The sequence below is a fragment of the Bison bison genome, unplaced genomic scaffold, assembly GCF_000754665.1.
Source record: "Bison bison bison isolate TAMUID 2011002044 unplaced genomic scaffold, Bison_UMD1.0 scf7180017864370, whole genome shotgun sequence".
NCBI classification, from domain to species: domain Eukaryota; kingdom Metazoa; phylum Chordata; class Mammalia; order Artiodactyla; family Bovidae; genus Bison; species Bison bison.
Genome location: NW_011494942.1, coordinates 5,728,304 through 5,748,390, shown reverse-complemented (window position 1 = coordinate 5,748,390; position 20,087 = coordinate 5,728,304). Strand labels below are relative to the sequence as shown.

The following is a 20,087-nucleotide window of genomic DNA, read 5'->3' as shown; positions in this document are numbered from 1 at the left end:
AAGGAAGAAGAAACCATTAGCCTGAATGTGTGAGTAAGCTGACAAATTATGTCACAGAATTATTGAGAATAGAGTAAATAAATAAATGTTAATTAAATTCTTGCTGAGTTTGAAGAGTCATATACAATTAAGAGCTGAATTTAACTTGAAGTAAGATATTCACTGTTCTATAAGCATTTTATATGAAAGGTACACTTTATTATTTGTGATAATACATATATAATTTTGAAAGACGACATCAAATTTGAGAAAAACTTCTGTCTAGAAAGCACATAGGAGGAAAGTCAGAAGTTTAACTTTATCCTGGTCATGATGAATGTTCTCAATACAAGCTGATGATTTTTTTTTTTCCTCCTAGCTAATACCGACTTTAGATAAAACTGTATACTTCCTTCCTGAAGGCCAAAATTGTTTAGTTTGTTTTTGACTCCTTGAAGGTTAAAAACAGTGCAAGACATATATTGGTGTTTTTTACATGAAAAACACCAATATATGTCTTGCAGGCTGCCCCTCACATGTGTGACAGCCCACTGCTATCTACCAGGTATACTGATGCTCACACACCAAGTCAGTCCCCATTTTTGGAAATCTAAAACAAATGTACTTCATATATTTTCTGCCATTCAAGGTTTTCCACTGTAATATCCCCAAGTTTATATACTCTTTCTCTACCAAGAAAACTGAACTTATCAGGCTCACAGTATTTCCCTAGTGGCTCAGTGGTAAAAGAAAGTGAAAATCGCTCAGTCACATCTGAATCTTTGTGACCCCATGGACTGTAGCTTACTAGGCTTCTCTGTCCATGGAGTTCTCCAGGCAAGAGTACTGGAGTGGGTAGCCATTCCCTTATCCAGGGAATCTTCCCAAACCAGGGGTTGAACCCAGGTCTCCCACACTGCAGGCAGTTTCTTTATTAGCTGAGCTACCAGGGGTAAAAGAATCTGCGTGCAATGCAGGAGGCATGAGTTTGATCCCTGGGTCAGAAGGTTCCCTAGAGAAGGAATTGGCGACCCGCTCCAGTCTTCTTGCCTGGGAAACTCCATGCACAGAGGAACCTGGTGGGCTACAGTCCATGAGGTTGCAAGAGTTAGACATGACTTAGCGACTAAATAACATTTCATTTTTGTACTACCTATCCCCATTTATTGTCTCCTGTTCTGGTATAAATTTCTCTACTTTCTTTCCAAAGCTTCTTCATTAGTGCTTATTGGTGGATGTAATAATTTGTTTAAGAACATGGTCAGTTTTTCTGAACTAGAGTAAATGGAAGGGTTCAGGGTAGGGACTGGTTGAGTGTAAGAAAACACATAAATGGGTGTCAAAGGACCACTTTAAGAGAAAGTGCATTCCCTGCCCTGAACTACACTGTTTTCTCAGTCCTTAAATAGGTCATTATTGAGAACTTCCAGTGTTTCTCCTCTACACTGATTCTCTTTGCTATTAACAGTTAGTAAGACATATATCTCATCTTGGCATAAAAAAAAATTTCCTCACTTCTATTGCTGTTTCTTTTTTTTACTGATGTATAGCTGATTTACAATGTTGTATTAATCTCTGCCCTACAGCAAAGTGATTCAGTTATACACACATACATTCTTCTTTATATTCTTTACCATTATGGTTAATCACAGGATATTGAATGGTCCATGGGGTCTCAAGAGTCTGACATGACTTAGCAACTAAACCATCACCATTCTTTTTTATATTCTTTATCATTATGGTTAATCAAAGGATATTGAATATAGTTCACTGCCATACACTGGGACCTTGTCATTTTTCACCTCTTTTTTAATTCTACTTTTCTTTTAAAACAAAACTCCTCCACGAGACCTTTCCACTATCTCACACCAAAAAGTGAAAGTTAAGTGAATGTGTTAGTCATTCAGTCGTGCCCGACTCTGCCACCCCATGGACTGTAGTCTGCTAGGGTCCTCTGTCCATAGAATTTTCCAGGAAAGAATACTGGAGTGGATAGCCATTCCCTTCTCCAAGGGCTCTTCCTGACCCAGTGATCCAAGCTAGATCTTTTGCATTGCAGGCAGATTCTTTATCAACTGAGCCATCAGGGAAGCCCCACCTCACACTAACTCTCTTCTTAATTTCTGTATTCTGCTTTCCACCACTGCTTGACTGAAAGTGCATTCTGAGAGCCCACTAATGGCCTGCTCTTCACTACATTCAATTGCATTTCCCATGTTTTTTTTTGTTTTCTTGAACCTGTGTTTGTGGTCTCAGCCCTCTTTTGAGTGTAGCTTGTCAGTATGCTCACTACTTTCAATTCTGCATTAGTTCTCCTTCCTCTAGTCTCCACTGAGCCTGTGTGTATGTTTTAACTCCATCCCCAGGCTCCTCTCAGCCTGTATGCTGAGCCTTCCTCAAGAATCAGCCTTTCTTCTGTTTTTCTCTTTTCATGTTCTTCTTCTGGGATCTATTGCCTGATGTAACCCTATTATCATATGTATGTCTGGTACTCTTTAGTTCACATCTTCTGCTCTCATCTGGCTGTGGTGGTGGTTCAGTCACTAAGTCATATCCGACTCTTGTGACCCCATGGACTGGAGCTCTCCAAGCTCCTCTGTCCATGGGATTTCCCAGGCAAGAATACTGGAGTAGGTTGCCATTTCCTTCTCCCAGGGATCTTCCTGACCCAGGGATCGAACCCGTGTCTCCTGCACTGTAGATGGACTTCTGCATTGCAGGCAGATGTTTTACTGCTGAGCCACCAGAGAAGCCCTTTCATCTGACTACAGAGCCCAGAACAGCATCTCAAATGTCCGTCTGAAATTCCCTTTTGGGATTGTCATCTTCACTTCTCACTCAACAATGTAAACACTAACCTCATTATTTTCCCTGTGAACAGGCTTGGGTTACTGGCACTCATCTGTGAAGTACAGGATTTCACACTCCTGACCCTCCTTACTTCTTCCTCATCTAATCAATAAAACATGACATTCTCTGGATCATTCCTTCACAGGAGTTCCTGCAACGGTCCCTAGCCAGTCAGGTTTTATAAAGCAGTTATAAAGAAAGTTCACACATATCCAAACAACCCCACACTTTGCCAGTTCAGACTTTTTCCTCAGGCTTTTCCTTTCCCTCTTTACACTTCTAAAATCTTGTAACACCACCTTGAAGGCTCACCTCAGACACCACCAAAATTTCCCATTTCCACTAGGCATAAATCAACAATCTGTCCCACCTAAACTCTTATCATACTTTGTTTATATAATTAATTTTACATCTACCACTCTGCCTTATAGGCACATTATCTACTCAAGTATTGCTCTATTTCCAACTATACCTTGTAAGCTCTCTGAACACAATAAACTTGTCTCTCGGTTTTCCCTCAGACTGAGACCTACCACAGTGCGGTCCGCATAGTAAGTGGTCAAAAACCTGTCTTCAATTAAACTAAATCTTTTCTTTTCCTAAAGAGATGGTATTTGAGTGAGGCCTTGTGGTGTTAGTAAAATACTTAGAGGTCTGTATTCAAATGCAGTCAGCAATTCCTTTCAAATGGCTGAAAGGCTTTAGACATATTGTTCAAGGAAGTAATAGCAAGATAAGAAGAGATAGATGATCTAAAACATAAGTACAGTATCTTCCCCGCCCCCCTCTAGTGGGGAATTAGAATTAGAGGTTTTACTCTGTGCTTAATTTATCTAGAATTTCCCAATAAACTATTCTGTTGTAATTGGTATCTTTTTAATTTTGGAGTGTATGTTCTTGCTTTTTAAAACACTTATTTGCTTTTTAATTGGAGGATAATTGCTTTACAATGCTGTGTAGGTTTTTGCCGTACAACAATCTGAATCAGTTATATGTATACGTACTGTTTTTGCTTTTGACATTGACAATTTTTATCTGAGTTGAGAATCAAGGTGAGATAAAGGTATACTCTGCTGTTGTTGTTTAGTTGGTAAATCATGCCCGACTCTTTGTGACCCCATGGACTATAGCCCACCAGGCTCCTCTCTCCATGGACTATTTCAGGCAAGAATACTGGAATGGGTTGCCATTTTCTCCTCCAGGGGATTTTCCTGAGCCAGGGGATCAAACCCATGTTTCTTGTGTCTCCTGCATTGGCAGATGGATTCTCCACCACTATGCTACCTGGGAAGCCCCCTTATCCCAGAAACCTGGGGTTTCTTGCTGGTGCTCATCTTTACCTGTGATAGATCTAGAATTACAAACAATTTACTGTGTATTCATGACCAATTTGGCAGCAAATTCTGATTTAAAATATTAAATGTGTACAAAGGGTGAGTTGTTGGAGAAAAATAGAAAGAGAGAAGTAAGAGTAAGGGAAAGTGAGGCATACATTCTTTTGGATAATGCTGATTTAATTGGACTGATTTATATTATCTACTAATCAAACTGATATCAGACAAAAATGAAAACACAGCTATTAAACTTGCCACTAAAAACAACTGACTGACTTGGTTGTACTTTCTCAGTGACCTAAATTAAGCTGTTATCCATGAAAACTTAATGACAGCACAGGTCATGTCAACTTGATAAAACCCTGGGGAGAATTTCATATTTCAAAATGATTTTTCTTATGCAGTACTGCACATCCAATTCTCTTTCTCTTAACCATTTTTTTAGTGTTATTTTTTATTTGGCATGTTTACAGTCAGGTAAGTGCAGGCAACGAAGAGAAAAGTGATTTTTCTATTTCTTCACAAAGTACCCTAGGAGGAGAGATAATTTTCTCAGTGTAAAATTCAGCCTTTATTCTGTCAGGCAAAGTAATTATGAAAGCAAAACAAATCCACATTGTCTAATTAGGTCATTAAAAAGCATAAATGCGTCATGGAATATTTCTCCTTGCCTAAGACATAAAGTAAGACAATGAGAACAGTCTGGCAATATAGAAAGGTTTATAATTTGTTTCTTTTCCTAAATAATAGGTCCTTTCATCTTTCTATTTCCTTAAGATGAAGACAGTTCATTTAGAGACAAAATCTGTAATTAGTTCAGGGTTTACTGTGATTATATTTCAAAATATTTAACCAAAACCAGGAAGATAGAGACAAGAAGAAATACATAGAAAAATTATCAAAGGAAGTGCATAAAATCAAGAGAGTAGGCTGCTGATCAAAATAAATTCTGTAGAGATGAGATGAATATAAAATCTCTATTGAGAGGAACACGAACACAACAAATCTGGGATACTAGAAAGCTCTTCAGAGGAATATACTGATATCTGCCCTTGGGATCTGAAACCAGACTTTAATTACAGCTAAGTAAAATGAAAACAAATGGCATGACTGCTGTGCCTCTTCTTCTCTGTCCTCATTTCTTGAGTTTTAGAAAAGTCATGGCTCCGTGTTTGCAACAAAAATGCAAAAAAGGAAAAGAAACTTACCTGTGATCCTCGTGGCCCTCGTTTGTGGTCCCATTCTGAATGCCCCATGAGCTGTAAGACAATGTAATAATGGCAGTAAATTAAATGATACCTATTTTATATGTCAACAATTTATAGTCTTTCTTTTATAGAATAATAGACTTTTGAAACCTATGTTTCAATAGTAAGGTATTAAATAGCTTTAGCTTTCCAGACTACTCTGTCCACAGGATTCTCTAGACAAGAGTACTAGAGTGAGTTGCCACACCCTCCTCCAGGGAATCTTCCCAACCCAGAGATCAAACCTGCTTGTCTTATGACTCCTACACTGGTAGGAGGGCTCTTTACCACTAGTGCCCCCTGGAAACCCCCAGAGGTCAAGAAAATATAGGAATGACAGTAAATTCAATTCAGTTCAGTTCAGTCACAGTCGTGTCTGACTCTTTGTGACCCCATGGATTGCAGCAGACCAGGTTTCCGTATTCATCACCAACTCCCAGAGCTTACTGAAACTCACGTCCATTGAGTCGGTGATGCCATTCAACCATCTTATCTTCTGTCATCCATTTCTCCTTCTGCATTCAATCTTTTCCAGCATCAGAGTCTTTTCAAATGAGTCAGTTCTTCACATCAGGTGACCAAACTATTGGAGTTTCAGCTTCAGCATCAGTTCTTCCAATGAATATTCAGGATTGATTTCCTTTAAGATGGACTGGCTTGCTCTCCTTGCACTCCAAGGGACTCTCAAGAGTCTTCTTCAACATCACAGTTCAAAAGCATCAATTCTTTGGAACTCACCTTTCCTTACGGTCCAACCCTCACATCCACACATGACTACTGGAAAAACCATAACTTTGACTAGATGGACCCTTGTTGGCAAAGTAATGTCTCTGCTTTTTAATATGCTGTCTAGGTTATTTATAATTTTTCTTCCAAGAGCAAGCATCTTTTAATTTCATGGCTGCAGTCACCATTTGCAGTGATTTTAGAGCCACCTAAAATAAAGTCTGTCACTGTTTCCACTGTTTCCCCATCTATTTGAAATGAAGTGATGGGATCGGATGCCATGATCTTAGTTTTCTGAATGTTGAGTTTTAAGCCAACTTTTTCACTCTCTTCTTTCACTTTCATCAAGAAGCTCTTTAGTTCTTCTTTGCTTTCTGTCATGAAGGTGGTGTCATCTGCATATCTGAGGTTATTGATATTTTTGCCAGCAATCTTGATTCCAGCTTGTGCTTCCTCCAGCCCAGCATTTCTCATGATGTACTCTTCATATACGTTAAATTAGAAGGATGACAATATACAGCCTTGATGTACTCCTTTCCGATTTGCAACTAGTTTGTTGTTCCAAGTCCAGTTCTAACTGTTGCTTCCTGACCTGCATACAGATTTCTCAAGAGTCAGGTCAGGTGGTCCTGAATTCCCATCTCTTGGACAGTTTTCCACAGTTTGTTGTGATTATACAGCCTAAGGCCTTGGCGTAGTTAATAAAGCAGAAGTAGATGTTTTTCTGGAACTCTCTTGCTTTTTCAATGATCCAACGGATGTTGGCAATTTGATCTCTGTTCCTCTGCCTTTTCTAAATCCAGCCTGAACATATGGAAGTTCACGGTTTATGTACTGTTGAAGCCTAGCTTGGAGAATTTTGAGCATTACTTTGCTAGAGTGTGAGATGAGTGCAATTGTGCGGTAGTTTGAACATTCTTTGGCATTGCCTTTCTTTGGGACTGGAATGAAAACTGACCTTTTCCAGTCCTGTGGCCACTGCTGAGTTCTCCAAATTTGCTGACATATTGAGTACAGCACTTTCACAGCATCATCTTTCAGGATTTGAAATAGCTCAACTGGAATTCCATCACCTCCACTAGCTTTGTTCATAGTGATGCTTCCTAAGACCCACTTGACTTTGCTTTCCAGGATGTCTGGCTCTAGGTGAGTGATCACACCATCGTGATTATTTGTGTCATGAAGATCTTTTTTATATAGTTCTTCTGCGTATTCTTGCCAGTAAATTAAAATCTTGCCAGCAAATTCTTGACAGTAAATTAAATTATACCTATTTACATGGCAACAGTTTCTACTCTTTCATGCACTGTAGGAGCCTGGTAGGCTGCAGTCCATGGGGTCGTTAAGATTCAGACATGACTGAGAGACTTCACTTTCACTTTTCACTTTCATGTCTTGGAGAAGGAAATGGCAACCCACTCCAGTGTCATTGCCTGGACAATCCCAGGGACGGGGGAGCCTGTGGTCTTCCATCTATGGGGTCGCACAGAGTCGGACACAACTGAAGTGTTCAACTTAGCAGCAGCAGCAGGCTTTTTGAAACCTATGTTTTAACAGTAAGGTATTAAATAGCCCTCACGAATATAAATTAACATATCTAAAGTAATACACCTCTTTTTAAAAATTCTTTTTTATTATTGTAAAAGTCACATAACACACTATTTTAACCATATTTAACTGTATATTTCTATGACACTAAGTACATTCACATTGTTGTGCAACTCTCACCATCAGCCATCTCCCTAATCTTTCATTTTCCTCAACTGTGAAACTGTCCCCATTAAACACTAAGTCCTCCCCAACCTAACCACTACCCCCTGCATCTAACAATGTACTTTCTGACTGTATGAATTTAACTATTCTAAGTACCTTGTATAGTGGAATCAAAAATTATTTGTCTGTACCTATTGTATATTAGAATGCATTTTTAAGGTTAACTTGTGTCCTGAAAACAGATTGAAAAAAAAAAATCAACTTCTGGCTTGATAGCTAATATTTCAATTACTCTTTGTTTTGAGGATATTTTAATATCATTGTATGACTAAACAAGTCTGCTAATGTACAGCTTTCCTAGTCTGTGTCAGGAACATTCTAGAGAGATGTTAAACCATGTTAAGCTTTATTTATGTGGTATTAAACTTGTAGTTTTTTAACAAAACATCCTGCAGAAATCTGCTAGTGTAGCCTAGCCTACTGTCAGAAATAATAAGAACCAGAAGCCCAAAATATCAATAATTTTAAATTCTGTTTTGATAAATCACAAAAATATGAGAGTTCTAAGGAGCAAAAATTATTTAACCTGAAACATGCCCCCAAAGTTACAAATATAGATTTTTATAAAAACACAGACTATAAGACATTATCAAGTTACTTCCAGAATTGTAACAGCATTGAGCTACTTTCCTTCAGATCATGATATTTATTTGCCAAAAATAACATTTACCATGAAGAATATTAAGAAAATGCAAGATATCAACCAAGAGGAATAAATTCCATTTCTCTGTCTAGTCACTCACTAGTCATGTGTAGCACTGAAAGAACTCCTTACCAATAAGAAGCTGTCATGCTAACAAAACATATTGTAAAGCATGTTTATATATATTAGTTTTTCTATTCAATTGCATTGACTTTGACAACAAAAGACAAAGAAGCTGTTCATAATAGCAACAAAAAGTATTATGCTTTTGAACATTATCAAGAAATGTTTGATAATCATACACGGAAATGGTAAAGCTTCACTGATGAACATAAAATGCTGTTTGAGAAGTTAATTCAATAAAATTATGTTCATTTCTACCCAAATAAATTTATAGGTTTAACTCAATTTCAATCAAAAGTTGTTTGCATTTTTTAAAGATATTGAAAAAAAAAAGAACCCAAATTTTATCTGAGAGAATAAACTAAGAATCAAAATACCAGAAGGGATAAATATGCCCTAGTGGTTATTAAAGTATATTAAAATAATAAAATTTAATTCAAATTATAGGATAATGCTTCATGACTCAAAATATAAATGAATGAAATGTAGTGGACAGTTCTGAAATAAATTAAGTACATGTAGTAAAAAAAAAAAAGTGAAAAAGAAAATACAAAAATTAATGAGTTTTTGATGAATTATTCAATCAATGGAAAAAAGAAAAAAATATAGAGCTGAACCCATATTAAAAACAGTAGATAAATAGAGTTATTTTTAAAAGATTAAACTGTAAGTATTAGAACAAAATGAAAACAAATACTTAAACTATCTTGGAATAAAAAAAAGAATTTCCAAATTTAGAAAAAAGTCAGAGCAACTGATCAGGATACCTGAAACCTTCAAGTGCCTTCACAAATGTCACACTGGTAAAATATCGACAGTAAATGGCAGGTAAAGAATAACATCTTCAGTCCACTAAGAACTCTACACATTTTAAAGAAATACAACCCTAGTAGATAACTGGAAGAAAGGATAAGGACAATTTACACAATAAATATCAAGTCAAGAGGTTTATGGGAAACAACTAATTTTATTAGAAGTGAAAGAAACTCAGTATGCTGCTGCTGCTGCTAAGTCGCTTCAGTCGTGTCCGACTCTATGCGACCCCATAGAGGGCAGCCCACCAGGCTCCCCCGTCCCTGGGATTCTCCAGGCCAGAACACTGGAGTGGGTTGCCATTTCCTTCTCCAATGCATAAAAGTGAAAAGTGAAAGTGAAGTTGCTCAGTTGAGTCTGACTCTTAGCGACCCCATGGACTGTAGCCCACCAGGCTCCTCCATCCATGGGATTTTCCAGGCAAGAGTACTGGAGTGGAGTGCGTATGCATGTGTATAAAAATAAAAAGAAGTAAATAAATAATAAACATAATTTGTAATCCACTTATACTAGTTTAAGGTAGAATATTTAATGACGACAGGTGGAGGAGTAGGTACTGGTTAGGGCGTCAGGGCTCTATTCCTTCCCAGGATCATTGCATACCTGGCACAGGTGAGGGGTGAGTGAGGATCAGCTTCATATTAGTAGATGATAGCATCTGAAATGTTTACACTATTTACATTATTTATTTTACAGTACTGTCCTCAGATCATGGATCCAAGACTAAAATGAACACCATTCTTTCAGTATTATTTTTAAAAGAGCTATTCATAGTATGAAAAACTGCCTGACTTAATACTACAGATTATTTAAATTAAAATGAAGCATTTGACAGCTCATCAGTATTCCCATTAAACCAGAACCATAGACTAAAAGTTTTAGAAAGTACAGCAATACCTCCCTAGCCCCACTCTCTTTACTAATGATCAGGACAAGTGAAAAAAAAATTAGTTATAATAAATACTGAAGAAAAGAACTTGCACCATAAGTCAATGAATTACAGAATTCCATGCAAATTGATGTTGACGTCACACCAGTGAGAAAGTCAAAACATCCTTTGAATCAATACGTAAAATCAGTGTTAAGTTGCAGACGTCCAACGTAGTCATTTGATATTATCATGGGATTAGATGAAAGACAGAAATGGGTCATGCATGGACAATGAGGAACAGAAGTAGAATTTGTGGAATCTTTTTTTTTTTTTCTTTGTGCAATTGAGTTTATATGGACAAAATGTTCCAGATAAGTGAACAGCAGTACGATACCTAGGCCACTCTGGGAAAAGAGACAGAAAGTTTATTAATATGATATGATACTGTTTTTGAAGGAGGAATTTTTCTGATTTTATAATCTGTTATACAAAGGATCTAGAAATACAGAAGAGACAGAGAGAGAAAAAGTAAGACTAAAACATGAAAAATAAATGGGAAATTCAAATATATTCTGTTTGATAAAGAGTACAGGGCTTCATAATTTAGGAAGAAAAAAATGTCTTTCACTGTCTATAAAAAATACCCTCTTGGCTATTTAACTGTGATTACTCCTCTGGGTAATAATATTTTAATAAACATTTAACCAGGAAGTTTGAGGACATACAGGTCACCAAGTTTATGACTACACATGGCAAACAGAAGGAATTCTCTTTAAAACTGTATACCTTTCCTTCATTCTCAGTTCTCATTAATCAGGATGGGTAAAAAGAAGATGCTTAAATTTATTCCCAGGAAACAAAATGTACTTCCTTGCAAAGAAACATAATTTGTTATGTAAAGCATCTTGAAAATCATAACTTCCTTGACACTAAGTAATTTTCATCCTTATGAAATAAATTCCTCTTTTATTTTTAATAATCAATTTCTACATCACTGCCTTTAGCTAACATAATGTTACACAGTACTTAGTTCCAAGGAAAACAAAACTGCTGCCAAACTTGGAATTTAAAAAGTTCACAGGGGAAGCAAATGAGAAGTTAGCATGGAAACAAAATGGTTTCAACCAAGCAAAGATATTTTTAATAATATGAGAAATGCAGATAGCTGAATGTGTGTTTCTGTAGGCAAAATATTTTCCTTCCTCATTTATATTTTTCCCCATGCTATGTTCTCCTATTGTTTTTTGTGTGTTACTATAATCATGAATGTCCTTTTAAGGACTTCTTGGGTGAAAAAGCATCACCAGAGCTATTACTAAACGGATGAAAGCTGTAGGAAACCACAACTGAATGCAAAATTTAAAGCATATATTCTTTGCGTGTCCTAAAGAGGCAAGAGTTTTCAAATATGAAAAAATATAATGATGGAGGGTAACAGTCACATGGTTATCCTCACATTACTCTCAAGTAAACCATTCTTCTACTTCATTTGTTGAAAACGCACAGAATGGGAGAAAATATTTGCAAATGATGCAACCAACAATGGATTAATATCTAAAATATACAAAGATCTCCTACAGCTCAAAAAATGGGCAGAAGACCTAAACATACATTTCTGCAAAGAAGACATACAGATGGACAAAAGGCACAAAAAGAGATGCTCAACATCAGTAAGTATTAGCAAAATGCAAATTAAAACTAAAAGGTGTTTACACAGGTCAGAATGGCCCTCATCAAAAAGTCTACAAATAACAAATGCCGAAGAGGGTATGGAGAAAATGGAAACTTTCTCTTCACTGTGGGTGGCAATGTAAATTGGTACAGTCACAATGGAGAACAGTACGGAGGGTCCTTACAAAACTAAAATAGAGCTACCATATCTCCTACTCCAGTGTTCCTGCTTGTAAACCCTATGGGCAAGGGACCCTGGTGGGCTGAAGTCCATGGGGTCGCAAAGAGTTGGACACGACTGAGTACATACCATATGATCCAACAATCCCACTCCTGGGCATATATCCAGAGAAAACCATAATTCAAAAAGATACATGCATCCCAATATTCAGTGCGGTGCTATTTATATACATATATATCAGAATCACTTTGCTGTATACCTGAAACTAATACATTTTAAATCAACTATATTCAGTAAAAAACAAATGAATTTTTTAAAAAATTTCTATTTTTGAAAACATAAAAATAATATATATGTGCTATGATTTATATACGATTATTTATATGGTATAATATATATTTATTATTATATATGTGTATATAGTCTGTATAGTACATACAGGGAAATATAACATAAAACTCTCTTTTTATTTAACACTATTCACTAAACAAGTATTTCTTACATTCCTATTATATGCAAGAAATTATTCTAGGCATAATCTATCATCAGTGAACAGATCAAGATGCATCTGTATTCTCTTGGCTCTTACAATTTTAATGAAAAGAGATAGAACATAAATAAACATAAACCAGGAGATGATAAAGCTATAAAGATGACTACAGTAACATAATGGATAAAGAACGGGTGGGAAACTGCGGGTTGGGGCTGACAACAGAGCTAATTTTATGTAAGTACATCAAGGAAGTCCTTTCTGAAAAAGTGACAAATTATTTAAGATGCTTGCCATGAAATTAAAAGATGCTTGCTCCTTGGAAGAAAAGCTATGACCAACCTAGACAGCATACTAAAAAGCAGAGACATTACTTTGCCAACAAAGGTCCATACAGTCAAAGCTATGGTTTTTCTGGTAGTAGGAATGTGAGAGTTGGACCATAAAGAAGGCTGAACACCGAAGAATTGATGCTTTTGAACTGTGGTGTTGAAGATGACTCTTTAGAGTCCTTTGGACTGCAAAGAGATCAAACTACTCAATCCTAAAGAAAATCAGTCCTGAATATTCATCGGAAGGACTGATGCTGAAGCTCCAATATTTTGGCCACCTAACGTGAAGAGCTGACTCATTAGAAGAGACCCACCAACCGCCCCCACCCTCTACCCACCTCGCAAAAAAAAAAAAAAAAAAAAAAAAGCAGAAGAAACCCTGATGCTGGGAAAGATTGAAGACAGGAGAAGGGGACGACAGAGAATGAGATGGTTGGATGGCATCACTGGCTCAATGGACATGAGTTTGAGCAAGCTCCGGGAGATGGTGAAGGACAGGGGAAGTTTGATGTGCTGCAGTCCATGGGTTCGCAAAGAGTCAGACATGACTGAGCTTGTTGTTGTTGAACAACAACAACAAAGATCAGAGAAGTCTTTTCTGAAAAAGTGACATTTATCAGAGATCTGCATAACGTGGGAGAGCTGAAATACAGACATCCAGGGGTGGGGCAAGCAAGACAGAAGACACAGAAGGTGTAAGACTGTGAGATGGGAGCAGAAATGGGAGAGCTGAGAAGCAGCAGAGCATCCTGCAGCTAAAATTTCATTGAATTTTTAAAAAAATTTATAGAAGTCTAGTTGCTTTACCTTGTTGTGTTAGTTTCTATTGTACAGCAAAGTGAATCAGCCTATGTATACACATATCCCCTTTTTTTGGGATTTCCTTCCCATTTTGGTCACCACAGAGCATCTTTGAAATCATAGGTTTCTATTTGGAATTTACTGCCTTCCTCTGGTATGAAATTGTCCCAAAATGTTAATCATTAGCTCCACTAGTTAAAAATAACAAAGTACACTGTCTAGAGAAATACTCAAGGACCAGAGATTCTTCCTTCCCCAATCTCTAGTTCAATTTTATTCACTACAACAGGATTTATGAAGCATATACCATAGGCCACAAAGGCGCCCTTGTATTAGTCATAGTACATAGTATAATTGTGCTGTCCCTTAACACATGGGTTTTGTTTTTCAAGAGTCATAAAATGCATAAGAGCAGGGGTTGCTTTTTAACTGCAGTTACTATGAGAAGCCCAGGACTTTCAATTTCTTAAGCAAATTAAAGCTCTTCTTTACCCTTGGCATGTCCCCTTTGAATACTTCCCTTGACATATTTGTTTTATAATCTCCTTAGTCATTATGTTTTTACTCTCTAGGATTCCATGTGGGAAGATAGGCCTGGACTACTCATTCCCCAGAGTGCAGGGCCCACTTGATGGCAATCCCAGGCATGGGAGGATGGGTGACGGATACTGTGGAGCAGAGCAATTCCTATCTAGTCCTTGACGTTTCTTTACTTGGCCTCTTGTTATTAGTGGAGTAAGAAGGTCAAGGCTATGCTGTGCTCTACTGTAAGGGAACTGGAAATATGTAAATTTAATTATAAAGGAGGGTAAATCTTTTTCAATATCATTTGTATGAGGTTTTTTGAGGCCCTAAACCCCAGCGAAGGGCCCTGGAGGGCTGGGTGACTATGTGTGGGAGCCTCAGGGACTTTCTTAACAACTTTGGCCTAAGGCCCAAGTCAAATCCAGACTTCCATGGGCCTCCGGGGAGACTCCACCAGCCTCCACTGGGTAAACAAGATACCACCAGCAACCTCTGTTCTCAACCACGGCTAGCTTCACCCACCACCACTTTATCACATCCATCCACAGCCAATCCAGTCCACTCTACAAGGAATCATCAAGCGACGGGGACACTGTTGAAGGTCTAAGGTGGGGACAGGACGTGGTTATATCACTAAAATATCCATCAGGTATCTCAGTGGCTGTCACGAAGCTTTTTTTTTTTTTTTTTTTGGTGGCTGTTACTATGTCTTGCCTTTTACTCATTGGGTTGGGGGTGGGGAGCAGAAATGAATCTTTTTTTTTTTTTTTTCAGGCTTAAAGGCCTTAACCTTCATTCTTCAGGGATCTTTCCCAAGATCTAAATCTACTCTTTTATTATTCCTCAAATAATTTAGCTTTCTCCTATTCTCCCCATCTTGACTCTTCAGACAGTTTAGCAGAAAAGGAGGATTCTTTAGCATTTACCCTCCTTGGAAAGATCTGAGAGGCTGAAAACAGTTAAGCGCTACACAATGCTGAAATCAAGGGATATGTTTTCCTTTCCCAGTTGGTGATAACTACCTAAATTCCATTCACTTGGCAGAGAATAAATCCCTGAACCTAACAACTCAGCTTTCCAACTCAGCAGCCAGTATAAATTTCATAAACATAGGGGAATGAGAAAACTTCAAATAGAAAGACGTATTCTAGAGTTTGAAATCCCAGCCTCTCTACTGACTGTAAGTCCTGTATCTCTTTCTGATAAGGATGATAAAGATGTTCCCACACTTTGGGAATGTTTCCATAATTCTATTTCTGTCCCTGTTGTCAAATTTACAATCACTACTCTAAACCTATATGTAGCTATTAATGCTACAAAGCTTCCTTTATTTTTATTCAATATATCCAGAATATCTTGATTACATGGAATTTTTTACTAATTTGCATTTGGGGTACTAAACCACTAGTAATGCAATCTCATCAGTTTTGGGCTTAACCAGAAGGGCTTCTCTGATAGCTCAGCTGGTAAAGAACCCACCTGCAATGCAGGAGACCCTGGTTCCATTCTGAGTCAGGAAGATCCCCTGGAGAAGGGATAGGCTACCCTCAATATTCATAGGCTACCTTCTCAGTATTCATGGGCTTCCCTGGTGGCTCAGACAGTAAAGAATCTGCCTGCAATATGGGAGACCTGGGTTGGAAAGATACCCTGGAACAGGGCATGCCAACCATTCTAGTATTATTCTCTGGAGAATCCCCATGGGACAGAAGAGCCTGGTGAGCTACAGTCCATGGGGTAGCAAGGAGTCGGACATGACTGAGTGACTAACACACACACAGTGTTTCCTTATGAGATATTTTATAAAGAAATGGCAACACTATAAAATAAACTTGTGAAATTTTGCATAATATAATAAGTACTTGGTTAATCCAAATACATATTAACATTATTAAAGTTTGGTGAAGTATTAAACAAAGGAACTCAATTCAACTAATGTTTTAAATATACTTGATCACAGAACACTTGTTTCAAAATAAATTAACAACTTTCCATGGAACACATTCTGAGAAATTTTTAAAAATTGCTTACAGTTTTCTAAATGTTTTTCTAATATATTATTTTATTTCATTATAAAAGAATGGATGCATATGACTCCTTCTTTATAGCTATGAGTCAATAGAGGTAAAACTAAAACACAACCACAAGGCTAGTGGCTAAATATGGATCAAAATTTAGGTCTGCTGACTATGAATCACACACTTTTCCTTTGTAAAATGTTTAACAATGAATAATTATTGTGTTCAAACCAAGTGTCAGGTCTTGGTCAACTTGGTCAACTAAGAATGCGTGTGTTCATGCATGCTCAGTCATGACTGATTCCTTGTAACCCATGGACTGCAGCTCACCAGGATCCTCTGTCCATAGAACTTTCCAGGCAAGAATACTGGAATGGGTTGCCATTTCCTACTCCAGGAGATCTTCCCAATTCAGGGATCAAACCTGTGTCTCCTGGACTGAAGGAAGATTCTTCATCACTGAGACACCTGGGAGCCACAACTAGTACACTGGTAAGGAAAAAAAAAATCTCATAGGATTTGATTTGTCTTCATGGGACTCGTGGTGGTAGTTGATGAAGTAGATTTATTTCTCCAAATCCATTTTTCAAGATTGCCGGGAGATATATCAATAACCTCAGGCACGTAGTTGACACCACCCTTATGGCAGAAAGCGAAGAAGAACTAAAGAGCCTCTTGATGAAAGTCAAAGAGGAGAGTGAAAAAGTTGGGTTAAAGCTCAACATTTAAAAAACTAAGATCATGGCATCTGGTCCCATCACTTCATGGCAAATAGATGGGGAAACAATGGAAACAGTGACAGAGTTTATTTTGGGGGGCTCCAAACACTGCAGGTGGTGACTGCAGCCATGAAATTAAAAGATGTTTGCTCCTTGGAAGAAAAGCTATGACCAACCTAGACAGCATACTAAAAAGCAGAGACATTACTTTGCCAACAAAGGTCCATCTAGTCAAAGCTATGGATTTTCCAGTAGTCGTGTACGGATGTGAGAGTTGGACTATAAAGAAAGCTGAGTGCTGAAGAATTGATGCTTTTGAATTGTGATGTTGGTGAAGACTCTTGAGGGTCCTTTGGACTGCAAGGAGATCAAACCAGTCAATCCTAAAGGAAATCAGTCCTAAATATATATTCACTGGAAGGACTGATGCTGAATCTAAAACTCCAATACTTTGGCCACCTGATGCAAATAACTGACCCACTGGAAAAGACCTTGATGCTTGGAAAGATTGAAGAAGGAGAAGGGGAAGACAGAGGATGAGATGGTTGAATGGCATCACCAATGAGACGGACATGAGTTTGAACAAGGTCCAAGAGCTGGTGATGGACAGAGAAGCCTGGTGTGCTTCAATCCCTGAAGTTGCAAAGAGTCGGACATGACTGAGAGACTGAACTGAGTTTTAACATCTTTGAAAACTGTGGAATAAAAGAAAAATTTAATTTCTTGGAAAAGGCTATGTAAATGTTAAAAATCAATCATATATTTCAACTTTGGCTACAGAATTACCTTAAAATGTATACTAAATTATACGCCACAGTTTGTTATGCCATATTCTCTACTAGTAAATCTTATTAGTACATATTATTCATTCCTGAATTCACCTATTTACTCTTTCATTCACACATCCTTTCAACAAGTATCTATTGGGTACCCACAATATCTAGCCCTGTGTTCTACATACACATAATAAATGTGGCGACTGCACACCCCATGGCACCACAGGATCTTGAAGTACCTTTAGAATCATTAATGAACTCTAGTACAGTGGTCAGGCATGTGGGTTCTAGAGGCTTGATTTACTGGTTCAAATTCCATATCTGATACTATAGTCAATTTTACTGGATACATGATCTTAGTTTATTTAATGTTTCTGTCCCTCAGTTTCCATATCTCTAATATTTAGATATGGAGTGTGTGCATGTGAAGTCGCTTCAGTCATGTCTGACTCTGTGTGACCCTATGGACTGTAGCCTGCTAGGCTCCTCTGTGCATGGGATTCTGCAGGCAAGAAATTCTTCAACCAACTGGAGTGGGTTGACATGCCCTTCTCCAGGGGATCTTCCCAACCCAGGGATCGAACCTGAATCTCTTCTGTCTTTTGCATTGGCAGGCAGGTTCTTTACCACTAGTGCCATCTATGCATCTAGCTCTGTTATTACATAAATTGCCATATATACACTGCCATGTGTAAAACAGACAGCTAGTGGGAAATAGCTGTATAGCATAGGGAGCTCAGCTTGGTGCTCTGTGATGACATAGAGGGGTGAGATGGGGTGAATGGGAGGGAGGCTCAAGAGAGAGGAGATGTATGTTACTTATAGCTGATTTGCACTGTTGTACAGCAGAAACCTACATAATATTATAAAGTTAATTATTCTCTAATTAAAAATTTAAAGAAAGCATGAAAAAATGACTGCTAAAAAACAAGGCTTAGTATAGTATCTACTATGTAGTAAGTACATAATGTTTAATGTTACATATTAATTTATAATTTTTATTAATTACATAATTTTATTGAGATGTTATTATACTCTAAGTATTTAAGAAAACTATAGCTCAAATAATATACATGTGGTGCTGGTGGTTGTTTAGTCGGCAAGTCACTTCCTACTCTTTTGCAACCCCATGCAGTATAGCCCACTAGGCTCCTCTCTCCATGGGATTTCCCAAGCAAGAATACTGGAGTGGGTTGCCATTTATTTCTCCAGGGTATCTTCCTCCTGACCTAGAGATCGAAATCTCATCTCCTGTTTGGCAAGCGGATTCTTTACCACTGAGCCACGTGGGAAGCCATACATATGGTTACTTTGAGAATCCCATGGACAGAAGAGCCTGGTGGGCTACAGTCCATGGGGTCACAAGAGTCGGACACGACTGAGCGACTAAGCACAGCATAGTACCTTCAAGTGGGTCATTTATTAATTGGAAAACAAACTTCCAATGCAAGTGATAGGCCTAAAAACAATAAGCAAATAAACAAATTAAACAAATACGTAAAATCCATGTAAAGAGTTCTAAAATAACCACAATAAAGTGCTTTTAAGTACTGAGCAGCAAAACAAAATGTAGTTTCTTATGAAATATTAAACAAGGCATTAAGGCTTTAATTTCTTAACTCTATCAACTTGAGGTGAAACCCAAATCTCTGAGCAGCATTGAATGTAACCATAAATCTGCATTTTAGAGTTTGTTCAACTCCACTTGTACTACCTCTGCCAATTTGGGTAATTGATCAGAAATCATACCAAAAACAATTTCACTCATTATTTCTAGCTCTTCACCTGTGGTCTTTAGAATGGATCTTGCTAGTATTTCTGTTATCCTATATATTCAGATTCCATTTATATAATGCCTCATTCAAGGCTATTTTCTCCAGAAAATTATTAAAACTCAGTCAAACCTCATGACATGAGGGCAACTTAATAAGATTAATCTATTAATACAAACTTGATCTTTCCTTAGAAGAAAAAATTGGAAGTCCTAGGGAAAATAATGAAACTTAGATATTATACCTTCAGTTCAGTCGCTCAGTCGTATCCGACTCTTTGCAACCCCATGAATCACAGGACGCCAGGCCTCCCTGTCCATCACCATCTCCTGGAGTTCACTCAAATTCACGTCCATCGAGTCAGTGATGCCATCCAGCCATCTCATCCTCTGTCGTCCCCTTTTCCTCCTGCCCCAATCCCTCCCAGCATCAGAGTCTTTTCC

The 20,087-nt window shown here is 37.7% G+C and overlaps 1 protein-coding gene across 1 annotated transcript in view; it reads right to left on the bottom strand.

The window, feature by feature from the left end:
* LOC105000199 (cGMP-inhibited 3',5'-cyclic phosphodiesterase A) overlaps nucleotides 1–20,087 on the bottom strand; it is a 348,425-nt gene that overhangs the window by 143,922 nt on the left and 184,416 nt on the right. The window contains exon 2 of the mRNA XM_010855927.1: nucleotides 5,372–5,422. Coding sequence (XP_010854229.1) covers nucleotides 5,372–5,419 — 48 coding nt within the window. The 5' untranslated portion in view covers nucleotides 5,420–5,422. The remainder of the gene's footprint in view (nucleotides 1–5,371; nucleotides 5,423–20,087) is intronic.